Source organism: Passer montanus, unplaced genomic scaffold (genome assembly GCF_014805655.1).
Source record: "Passer montanus isolate IOZ18808 unplaced genomic scaffold, ASM1480565v1 scaffold27, whole genome shotgun sequence".
Classification (NCBI taxonomy): domain Eukaryota; kingdom Metazoa; phylum Chordata; class Aves; order Passeriformes; family Passeridae; genus Passer; species Passer montanus.
The window spans coordinates 1530091-1542342 of NW_024367372.1; the positions used below are offsets into that span (position 1 = coordinate 1530091).

The 12252-nt window shown below is 47.0% G+C and overlaps 1 protein-coding gene across 3 annotated transcripts; it reads right to left on the reverse strand.

Annotated features, from left to right (window-relative positions):
* Positions 1–3552: 3552 nt before the first annotated feature.
* On the reverse strand, positions 3553–11801 carry SOCS4 (suppressor of cytokine signaling 4). 3 transcript variants are annotated; one of them, XM_039712899.1, is made up of 3 exons: positions 11694–11801; positions 5617–5783; positions 3553–5393 (listed from the first exon to the last, which is right to left on the reverse strand). In XM_039712899.1, the coding sequence occupies exon 3, from the start codon at positions 5290–5292 to the stop codon at positions 3982–3984; it is 1311 nt and encodes a 436-aa protein (XP_039568833.1). In that variant the 5' UTR covers positions 5293–5393; positions 5617–5783; positions 11694–11801; the 3' UTR covers positions 3553–3981. The 3 variants fall into 3 exon arrangements, with proteins under 3 accessions (XP_039568833.1, XP_039568832.1, XP_039568834.1); XM_039712898.1 differs by lacking the exon at positions 5617–5783; XM_039712900.1 differs by lacking the exon at positions 5617–5783 and having other exon boundaries at positions 11652–11781.
* Positions 11802–12252: the final 451 nt, after the last annotated feature.

Genomic DNA, 12252 nt, shown 5'->3' on the forward strand with positions numbered 1-12252 from the left:
CTGATAATGACAAGTGGGAGGAAAACCTTAGGGTGACAATTCTTGGCATATTGTAAAACCAGTCCTGCCAGGTTTATTTAAAACAGAGAGGGAAAGAAGAGAAAAAAAGGTAAATGGATTTAAACAAAATAGATATTTTGAATTTTTCTGTTTCATAAAACAGGTACAGTTCACAGCATGGATCTTGCACAGACTGCATGTGTGACACAACTCAGTGTTGTTAGGGACAAATGTCACACAGGTGGACAAAAATCAGGAAAAAATAGTGGGAACTTTCACAAAATTCCATTTATCAATACTTTCCACAAAAGATTTCTCTAAATTAATGCAATTAACTGCCCCAGAGTCCAAAGGCACTATTTTTACGTGCCACACCTTCTTCCCCCAACTGCTGTATTATATAGGTCTCCTAAATTTGGAGTGCTCAAGATGTTTTTGGGGTAAGTGATGCATCAACTCATGTCAAAACAATGTAGGCTGAATCCAGAACGACACTGAAACACAGTGTGTTGGGGAATGATACCCCAAAAAAGGTTCTCTCCTGGCCTTTCATTTTGAAGGGACAAAGTCTTTGCTGATTTTGAAAATGACAGTGGCCTTCACTAACTTCTTAAACACCACTTTTGATCAAAATCTAATGTTTGTGGTCCTGCCATAAAAATAATGCTAATCCCTGTCTAAAATGATGAGTTTTTTTCCCTAATTAGGAGTTTCTGAAAGAGAATTTTCATCATGCAGACTGCAAATATCTCTGCTGTCACTCCAGATCTTGAACCAGCAGCTCTTCCTTCTTACTGCAGCCTCCCAAATCCCAGCCCACCATCCCACTGTGATGGGCACAGTGGACAGGAGCAGAGCAATGATGATCCCTACATTGCATTTGGAAAATGGCAGTGACAGGGTAAAATAGACTCAGCAATATGAATCTGCCCTTGATAAAATACAGTTTATACAAAAGGCAATGAATGAAAGGAAGGTAAAAATTACAGAAAAAAGCAGGGTGATTTTTCTGCCATCATTGCCACAATTCCACTTGGATATGGAGGAGGGAGGATCTCAGCTGGGATGAGCCACTATAAGTGTATCAATAAAGCCATGCTGATTTATAGCAGCTGAGAATTCGTCCTGGAGCGCGTTCATCCGTGTGTGATGCCACGGATTGATGTGTTAGCATTTTCTCCCTGGAGACTTTGGTTCCAAACCTATTTAAAACCCAGGGAAAACAAACGGGCTGGTCTCTAGGCAGATGTCCCTGGAAATCTGTTTACATCATCACAGTGGCAGCAGCTCAGTGGAAAGGGTTTTATCTGCTCAGGTTGGGGGTAAGGAGAAGGTTGGCAGGTCCTGGTGGAGTTCCATGGCAAAGCTCCTTTGGTAATTCCTGAGCAGCCACCTTGCTGCAGGGATTTGATGTCCACAAATCTACAGGAATCCATACAAGGTGAAATGAAAAGATCCAAATTGCTTAGTCTGAGTCTACAATCTTGGAACCAGACTCTACAGCACTGTGCTCTACTGCTCCTTGCCTGCACACAGATTCCCAAGGGATCAGTGATGGGTGCAGTCTTGTTCAGCTTATTCACCACCCTGGATGAAGGGACAGAGTGTTCCCTCAGCAGGTTTGCTGGTGATACAGAACTGGGAGGAGTGGCTGGCACACCAACAGGCTTTGCTGACACTCAGCCAGACCCAGAACAGCCTGGAGAGATGGGCAGGGAGGAACCCAAGGAAGTTCAAGCAGGTGCCCCTATCCTGGGGAAGAATGACCCCCTGCACCAGCCCAGGCTGGGGCTGAGCTGCTGGAAAGCAGAGCTGTGGAGAAGGACCTGGAGTGAGCCAGCACTGTGTCCTTGTGGCCAGGAAGACCAATGGAATCCTGGGCTGCATGAGGGAAAGTGTGGCCAGCAGGTCTAGGGAGGTGATCCTGCCCCTCTCCTCAGCCATGGTGAGGGCTCATCTGGGACTGCTGGGTTCAGTTCTGGGCTGCTCAGTACAAGAAATGCAAGGAATTACTGGAGTGGGCCAGTGGCTGTGAAGGTGCTGAGGGGACTGGAGCAGCTCTGCTGTGAGGAAAGGCTGAGGGAGCTGAGCACCAGCTCTGGAGAAGTGACAGCTGAGAGGGGAACCAACCAATCCATACAAATACCTTAAGGGCAGGTCTCAGGAGGATGGAAACAGACTCTTTCCAGTGGTGCCCTGAGACAGGACAAGGAGCAACAGGCACAAACTGAAACACAGGAAGTTCCATCTGATTATGAGGAAAATCCTCTTTACTGTGCAGCTGATGGAGGCCTAGAACAGACTGTGCAGAGAGGTTGTGGAGTCTCCTACTCTGGAGATGCCTAAAACCCACCTGGATGTGATGCTATGCTTGAGCAGGGGGCTTGGATGAGATCCTCTCCAGAGCTCCCTTCCAACCCCAACCATTCAGTGACAACCTCACCCCCAGGTCATTGCTGATTTTTTGATAGGATCCTTCACATGCATGAAATTCAACACATTTGTAATTCAGCAGGCTTGGGGCTCAGTTTCAAAAGCATTTTGAGAGGATACAAAGGCTCCCTGTAGTCAAAGGAGAGGAAACAATGTGGTTGTTGGAGTTACAATTCCACCATCTCACATCCTTTTGGCAGAGGAGTTCCGGGCCCAGTTTGGGAGAGGAGATAAAGCAGGAACAGGGAACAGAACTGCAGGTCACTGCTGCACCTCCTGCAGCTGCACCCCGAGCCCAGCCTGGAGTTTCCTGCCTGAACCCATATCCACTGAATCTCCTGGGATTCCACCAACAACTCAGCAGCAGATCTGCCTATCCATGTAATGTAAGTAATGCTTTTAGGAGCATTATCCATGCATGGTTTTCCCGTACATGGAATTTGGCAGGAAGCCATTCGACCGAATGTTTCACATTGCAAAAAAATCAGCAGACTTGTTTTCTTTTTAAACTATACTTATTAAAAAAAAACAAACCCCCTACTAACAAAGTAGGAAAGTTATTCACCATCACCTCAGGTTCAACCATGCAGAATCAGATGGTTAAATATGCATATTTTAAAAGAAATATCTTCCTTCCCACCCTCCCACCCTGTGCTTTATCATTTAAGCAGTGGCAGCTCCTACAGCAAAAATTGGGTATTTCATAAAATGCAACAGGAACACAGAAACAGAGTTCCCAAGTCCAAGCCCCATCTATCATAAGTAACTACATGATTATCTCTTCCAGACACTGATCAAATCCCAGTTTATGAGCAGTTTGCTTTTTACAGCTATTACACAAAATGAAAAGCTCTTCCAGAACCCTGCTGCTCTGACGACGATGAGTCTTCCTCCTCTCCAACCAAAACCTTTTCAGGACCAGTTTATACATGTTTGTTCCTGCACTCAGTGTTGTCCTTAACTTGAATTGTTTTTCCTCTCCCTGGTATTTAGTCCCCTGATATATTTATAGAAAGATCATATCCTCTTTCAAACTTCATTTTGCTTGGAATAGTAATGTTAGAAATAGACTGACGAATTTACTGCAGTGGATAGGGATGGACAGACACACACACAGAGGCTAGAGCACTCATTTTAAAAGAAATGCAGAAAATACAGATGAGTCAATCTTTAGTTAACAGTGCATTATTTCAATCATGTCAGCAACACGTGTCAACTACAATAGAAAAGACAGATCAAGTTCAAAACTGATTTTCAGGGGGTTTTAGATCTAATGACTATCCATCTATAGAAATACCAGAAAGTCTACCTGGAATTCTGTAAAACTCTAGCCTAGGGACGGTACCAAAAGCCCACAATGAATATAATTTCTAAAAAAGAGAGCTGTGAAGACTCAAAAGTACATTTAAACAGAGACTAGTTGGGTGGTAAATAATATGCAGAAAAAGAAAAAGTAATCAAGTCGCTATTAAAAAAAAAACCTAGAAGGAAAAGAGATTGAACGTACTATTGTCTGTTCGGAGAAAATTTCTTTCACAAAAATATTTTCTAGCTTTGCTGCTCTGGTACATCAATCCTGAGCACTCTAACTTTTGACTTATAATGATATTCCTTCAGATACAGCTTCACCGAGGGAGGAATGGGAAGTGCATCAATACCATCATAAGTTGTACAGTTGCAAATGACCGTTCTACATATATGCTGGAGAGAGAAGGGAAAGGTCCTGTTCAGGGGAGTGGATAAAAGTGGTTCAAAGAACATACAGGAACTTGGATCTTTGTAGTGTTCTAGGAGTCCCGTGATGTCAGGGGAATGGAAGACACAGGGATCATGGGCATCAAAGCTGAAGTTGTGATTCCACTGCTCTATCCGAGCGTGGAGGGAGCGACTGTAGCGCCGGAAGCTCACGGAAAACAAATAGTCCTCCTGGGCAGAGTCTCTCAACAGAAACGTTCCCTCTGGCTTCCCTTCCAGCAGCGCCTCAGCTGCGTATTTATCCATGACTCCCCAGTAGCAGGGATTGTTATTGATCTGGAGGAGGTCTGGCACTAGGCAGTGGACATAATCAATCTGGGTGTGGTATTTCGGGGGCGTTTCCATCCGTAGCAGCTCGTCATCTGTTTCCCACTTGGGCTTGTTTCGTTTCCGAGAACTTGTGCACAGAGTTATGACTTCATCGTCGGAGTCCATGTCGCTCTCATCTCTACTGCTCCTCGCCACCTTACCTGTCACCAGCTCAGGCCTCGGGTCACCCCGAGAGGAACTGCTGTCAGTGAAGTCACAGGACTGGGAGGGAGAGTCCATCCCCCCATTGGCAATCTCCTCGTCTCGCAGCTGATCCTCCCTTTCCTCGTGCTGGGATAAATCAGCAATTATCCATTCTTCTGCCTTTGGACTTATAGGGGCCGTGTGCCTTTTGATCAAGTGCCACCTGAAAGCCAGCTCTGAGCGTGGAGGGAAAGGACACTTATCCAGCATCAGCTCACTGATATGGATCTTCCTTTTGGATGGCAGTCCGGAGGCGTGCCGGCTGCTGCAGTTCTTGATGGGAAAGCACTGACCCACAGCATCCTGCAGCTTCTGTTTGAGAGACCGCCCTAAAAACCTGTGGCCACAGGACCGGTCCAGATCCAGCTCGATGGACGAGCAGCTGTACTTCCTCTCTTGGCTCTTTAAATTACTCCCCGACCTTCCTGCAGCGCTTGCTGTTTCAGCATCAGGACAATGCTCACTTTTCTTGGACCAGGAGAGCTTCTTCCCACTCCAGACATAGCCATCCTTTCTGTCTGCGCTCCTGCTCCGGCTGCTTTTGGGCCTCACATCTGCGCTTTTCGCACTGCTGTCCTTGTTTTCTGCCATTGTGACAGCTTTGCTTCACGAGTTGCCAGGAAGCACACGCTGTGTTTCTTGTGGGGTTTTTCTACATAAGGAAGCTTCCTCGAGGCACTTTCTGGAAATATCTAAGGAAAAAGAAAACACGGCTCAGTTAACTGCTATGCACACACACAATGCAACAGCAGTGCTGGTGGATACAGGACAACAGTGACAATTCATTGCTGACCACGAAAAAATCATGTGATTGAGGTGAATTCAGTAGCTCACCCCACAAATACCAGCCTGATCCCAGAAAAATCTCTCTAAACCCTTCCTTGGGAAAAGCATCCTCCAGAAAAAAAAAACTACCTTAACATATTTGTTGAGTTTTCATTCTGATTATGCAGCAGAGCAGAACGTTTTAGGCGTTGGCAACCCCATTGTGGCAGGGCCCATTTCAGAAGGAAACCCTTCCTGGGGCAGATGATACTGCTTTAGCTGTTCATGGAGCAAATTCTGCATCTCTTCCAAATAACCTTTCAAGAAGGAACAAACCAGAACAGAAACAAGTAGGTCAGAGTACAAAGAGCTACTGTACCTAGATGATATGCCTGTTTGCTACTAATCCACAGGATGGGATGCCAGAGATCTTTTTCTTAACTGACACTTTTGGGTCACTTTTGGGATAAAAAAAAAAAACCAAAAAACCCTAAATTTTATCAGTCACAGATTCTGTCAGTTTCTGAAAGCTGTTTTCCTCTGCCTTTTCAAAGGAAGGGAGCTAGGAAATACTGAGGCCCTAAGGGATTGAAATATCTGGGGCTTTACATACTGAAAAGGATTAAAACAATCCAGCCCCTTACTAAAAGCAATTTTAAAAGGCTGTGAAAGATGGAACTGCTTATTACTCATTAGAGAAGGAAGTTTACATTATTAAAATCAGTGTTGCTTTGAGACCTACGGTTGCTGATTTCATTTTCTTTTGTTTCCAAAGTTATATTGAATTCTCAGACAGATAAGAGGTTTCCTTTTGACTGCTGCACTTTGAAAAAAAGATGAAAAAAATCCTCTTTTGATTACTCAGTTGAAAGTGGAGCAGGATTTTTTCAAGATACATAGATAGCAATATGGTATGGATGCTATACCCCCTGAGGCATGGCAGGATGTAGAAATATTTCCCACCACTTATCATAAAAAAATCAGGATATTCTATGATTCTGTGATGCTTTTGCACCAAAACCATGCACAGCTCCTCTGGAGCTTTTTTTTTTTTTTAGCTGTGGGTTTTTCTGTGTTGTTTTGGGGTTTTGGACTTTTTTTTTTACAACTAATTGACATGGTAAATACTAAGCAGGAAAAGAAAAGGGCATCCACTTCCTCTCTCCATTCAATCCATTCTCATCATCAGGATTAGCCAGCATGACACAACCTCTCTGCAGTCCCCCGGGGCTGCGCAGGCTGGGTTGGAGCCTCTGCTTTCAGTAAGAGAACAAGGCAGCCTTGCCAAAAGGCTCACATGCAATCTGTGGGCCAAATGCATCCCAGATGGAACTTTCACCCAGGAATTTTTCACATTGCATTCCTTATTTAAAACCCACAGACCTGAGAGCTGTGGGGGAAAGGAAAAGGCAGGGGAAGGGAGGAGATGAAGAAATGTAGAAGGAAGGTAAGATAGGTTCACTATTGGGAATATGCTGGGAAGAAAAATGGCATCAGAGCAATGCAGATGAATATCACCTCACTGGTGCCAAGAGGAATCACAGGAAAGGGTCCATATTTCAGCAATTACAAATCAAAGATTAAACTAAAGATTTATTTTTCTTCTCTCAGGGTTTTGCAAATTGCTTTTCAGTGAAAGCATGGCAAGACACAATGAAGACAGGAGAAAAGAAACATGTGCATATGAGACTCAAAACATCTTTATTTAGACCAGGATTGATTCATCGATTTCTTTTGGAACCTTGATATTTTTCATCCAGAAATACCTAGAATGAAGCACTGAATTTTCTCCACAATTCAAAAAAAAAGAGGGAAAAAAAGGATGAATGAAGCACTGAATTTTCTCCACAATTCAAAAAAAAAGAGGGAAAAAAAGGAATCTCATTTACCCTGGTGACAGCCTGAAGTCACTGAAGACAAAAAGTTTTTAGATTCATCCTGTGTAAAATACATTAATTGTCTATATATGGGATTTTTAATTGGACAGAGAGATATCACTGAGGTTGCAAAGTCAAGTATTTAAAAATTAGGATATGACAGTTTGTAATTGCTTTTGAAACCTTCAATTATCTCATTCTGCTCATCCAGCCCATATAAGGAATAAGAACATGCAGATTTTGGGCTTTTAATTAAAAACTACAAAACATACAAAGCCCAGAAGTGCCTGTTATCTCCTAATTTTAGCCTTCCAACTGAACGAAGCTCAGGTTTTATGGAATTTCTGGGCTGCTGTTGTATTGAGCTGTATAGCCACCTTCCCCTTTGTACCTTTCTCCTGTCGTGAATCATTAGTGGTACCTGAACCCTGAAAGAGAAGCTGGGGAAGCAGCACGTGATGCTGCAAAGCCACGCACCATTAGCCAGAGCTGCTTCCCTGGGGTTTGATTCTGCCACGTCAGAGCAGGAATTGCTAATCAGACAGAACACTAGAGCTGTGAAAAGAGCAGGGAACAAACGAAGAAAAAAGGGATGTCATCCTACTAAAGCCAGGTTTGAACCTGACCATGTGTTATAAACTGTGTGCCGTGGGAGAGCTGCCTCCCAAATCCTAAATCCCAAATCCCAGTGTTTGGCATTACAGCGAGGGATGGCACCTTCACACCCTTCTGGATCAGTGATTCACGGCCCCACCAATAAAATGGGGAGCAAAAATAATTAAAGTGTCAGGAAGAAAAAGGCATAAAGGGCAGGGAAGGCATTCAGTGCTCTATTACCACTTGGGGCCATCCATCTAAAGCAGCTCTTCCTTTCACAGCAGCATCCAAGGGAAATGCCATTAACGGCCGGAGCGCTGCTGGAAGAGCAGGACAGGAGGGCAAGGACAAAAGAGAGGGAACACAGAGTGTACTTCTTCCTAAAGGGGAAGGTTAAATGGAGGAGTCCAGCACTGTGCAGCTCACACACATCAGGTCTGAGCTCTTTTTGGGAGAAATAATGAGTGCCTTGCCTGCAAAAGCCTCGTCCTGCACGGGGACACCTCAGGCACCTCCGATGATGGCAGATTTGACAAAACCCTTATGCTGGAAACCCTTTCCCCTAAAGAAACAGCAAAGATAAAGACACATGGGGGGATAAGCAGAGTTCACTTCAGGCCAGAGGACCCGGCTGCTAGTCCAAGGTTACCCAACACTGCCACAGCTACAGTCCCTGAGGACAGGCACAGAGCTGGGTGGCTTTTGCTGTGGGTTTTGTGCTCCCTCCTTCAGAGGTTCCTCTCTCTTGTCTGCAGACAAAGTGCTTTTTCTTTCAGGAGCTGATGCCTCTACCCTGAGACTTCAAGCTCACACTAAAAACAATATCCAGTTGCTGTTTGGAGGGATAACAATATTCCCTCCTAGCCAGGGATGGCTGCAACCCACAGCTGTGATAAGACAGCGACAGCCTCACCATATGTCCAATCAATAACGCCAATACCATACATGTAGACAGCCTTTTTTTTTTTTCATTTATTCAATAAATACTTGAACACTGAACTGCTTTAACCAGATACTTCTGTCCTGAGCTGCTGGATCCTTGCCTCTAGCCCAAGAGTCCTCTTCATCAAGCTGCTTCCCTTTCTGTATAAAGAAGGAGCAGATGGTGGGGGGTCTCCATCCCAACCTCCCACTTGGAGTGGGATTGCTGCCAGCGTGGGCTCAGGGGAGCCATGGCATGGCCTGGCCATGTCCTGAAAAGCTCCCAGGATGAAGGTCCCACCACCTCTCTGGTGCTTCCATGCTGCACAAGCCTCCTAGTGCAGGAAGTACTTGGAAAGTTTTCCAAGTACACAAAGCATTGCCATATTGTTCCTCTAATTAAACAACAAAAGAAGGCTCACAAAGAACAATGAATCCATTTTGGAATTGTTATAGAAGTTGATTTTGTAGAGCTGATAAAATCTTGAGAGAGAAGAGCAAGCAATAAACTGGAGTACTTTTTCTTTCATAACTTACATGAAAGTTATTTTAAAACAAAATCTCTCTGGTCACAAGCTGCTTTCATTAATTTCACCCAATTAGATTTTGGCCACAGGAACACATTTTAAAACCTGACCTTCCCAACCTACTAAGGATAACAATAAATCTCAATTCCTCTGTCTTAAATTATTTTTCCTCAGTTTTGGCTTTACTTTGATTTATGATACCATCTAAAAATACCTAAGCTTGACTCCAGAGGCCTTTACAGCAAATTAAAGCAATTATCACACATACACACAAAAGAAAAAGACTTTATAAGGTACCATTTGCACCTAAATATTTTTTCCTTGGAAATACCTTTGATTTATCCCCAGAACTGCAGGAGGAGGGGGGACCATGCCCAGCTAACCCCAACCCGGGGGATATTTTATTCACTCCCAGGAGGTGGAACTGAGCCGGCAGCAGGTGCCAGAGGTGAGGGCTGCTCGCATCTCCTGCCTTAATGAAGCTCTGCTCATGTGTGGCAGGAGAGATGCTCGGCAAACCGCAGCAGCCTCTCCAGCACTAAATCAGTGAAAGCTTTACGGTCCATGACCAACACTCCGTGCTCCACCCAGAAACCGAGGGCAGCAGCGATTCCCGGCTCGCAGCCACTCACACTAATAATCGAGGCAGCAGCAGCCCGAGCTCCCGACCGGATTTAAAGTCTAACTTTGCATTTGGTGCCCTGTCGCTTCCGACAAAGCCACAGCGCCTGCAGCCCCTTGGAGAAGTGATCACCCCTGAAAAACCTCCCCTGAAAAACCTCCCCCCAGTTTTCCTGTGCTGTTCAAAGAGTTATCCCAGCAGGCAGCTCCTCCAGACAAGGAAATTTAATGTAAAACGGCTTTTATACTGCAAAACATTTTAGGTGCAGTTTCTACCAGAGACTCTGAAAATTAAAGTGATTAAGAAAAATAAACACATTTGACAGGCATTTGTCTCCATCCCAGGCAGCGGCTTGCAGCAGGAATAGCTTGGTCTTCCCACTCATCTGATAAGCAGTTCAGCTCCGAATCATTTCCCCAGAACACATTATCCTCGCCAGAAATCATGATTTACTGAAATATGTAGGATACACCCATGGAAAACATGTCTCTACACAGCTTCCACGAGGTTTAATAATGAAATCTGGCCATATTTCTGTAATTTTTTTAAAGAAGTGTGCCTGCTTTGTAATCTGTCACTTATTCATTCATGAAACTAACAGCAATGTGAGTGTTAGAAACACAATTCCAATATAAATAAATCACTCTGCTCACCCCAACAACCAATAAACCAGCTGCAGAGCAAAACTGAAGATAAAAGAGCTTTGCCTGGAAGCAATTTTTTCTTAGAAACAGGAATAAACTGGGCCAGATCATCAAGGCTACATAAAGGGAAAACAGATAATGCTGGTTTTCCCTCTTTATTTCAGGTATGGTCAATTCTAGCATTTTTTTTAATCCTTCAAGAGATCAGCCAAGAGGCTTTCTTCCTATTTTTCAGCTAAAAAAAAAAAAAAGCTTAATGATTTTTGCCGTGCAATCGCTACCTGCCTGACTACCACTGCTGTCACCTCCACCTGGCAGACGCATCAGGATGGCTGGAATTCCAGAGTAATTCCAGAGTAATTCCATAATGACCATGAGGATCTCCAAAGGGTCGGGTCCTGCGGCTGGCTGAGCGCAGCCCCCCGCTGCTGTGGGGGTGCTGCCCAAGGGGGGCGAGGGGCACAGCCCCTCATCTGGGCTTTCCCCGCCGCCCCTGTGCCTCGGGAGCAGCTGCCAATAGATCCACACACAGAAGGATAAGCTGGGAAATATGCGCCCTGTATTTGTGCTCGGGTACACTCGTCGGGCACGGGGTTTTTCAGAGGAGAGGCACACAGACCGAACCCTCCGGGGACAGAGCGGAGACCCTGCACCGGATCCCCGGCGGTGCCGGGAGACCCCGGGCTGGACGGGCACTGACAGCGGCTCAGACCCCGGGCCAAGCCCCCGGGGACGGCAGAGCCTGGCCCGAGTCTGCCCCGGTGACAAGGCTCAGCCGCCGGGTTGAGTAACCCCGGGGACAGCAGAGCCTGGACCGAATCCCCCCGGGGGACGGCGCTGACCCCGGTCCGAGCCCCGCGGTGACAGCGGGCGGACCCCCGGCCAACCCCCACCGGTGACCGGAGACCCGGTGCGAGCCCCCCGGGACTGACAAGAGCGCAGCCCCCGCACCTCGCCGGTGAGAGGCGACCCCGACTTCCCCGGTACGGCTGCTCACCCCCGCCTGCCGCCCCTCAGCCGCTTCCCGACCCCGACTCACGGTGCTGCGGCGGGCGCTGCCCGCGGGGCCGGCGCTCTCCGCCGCCTCTGTCCCCAGCGGGTTGCCGGCGGCTCGGCGGGCTCGGCACTGGCAGCCGCGGCCCCTCAGNGCGGGGCATGGCGGGTGCGGCCCAGCGGGACCCCGCGGGCGGGGCGGGATCTTTCCGGAGCGGGGGCAGCCGCGGGGAACGGGGGTCCTTGCCGGGGTCCGGCGGGCGGCTTGTCTGGCCTGCCCTGGGACGGCCGAGGGAGAGGCCCCGGCGTGCCAGGCCCCTCCGGGCCTCGGTAACCCTGGCCCGCATCCCCGCGGTGTCCCTGTCCTCACGCCCCATATCCCTCTGTCCCCCTCCACTCGGTGTCCCCATCCTCACGCCCCATATATCCCTCTGTCCCCCTCCCCTCCATGTCCCCACCCTAACTCTCCCTATCCCCGTGTCCCCATCTCCACCATATCCCCCTTCCCGAATTGTCACCCTCCCTACAGTGTCCCCATCTCCCACCCCGTGACCTCATCAGCGTGTCCCTCATTCCGGCAATGTCCAATGTCCCCATCTCCTATC

Excerpts from the sequence above, each read along its gene's own strand:
- SOCS4 (XM_039712898.1), bottom strand. The coding sequence starts at position 5,292 with ATGGCAGAAAACAAGGACAGCAGTGCGAAAAGCGCAGATGTGAGGCCC.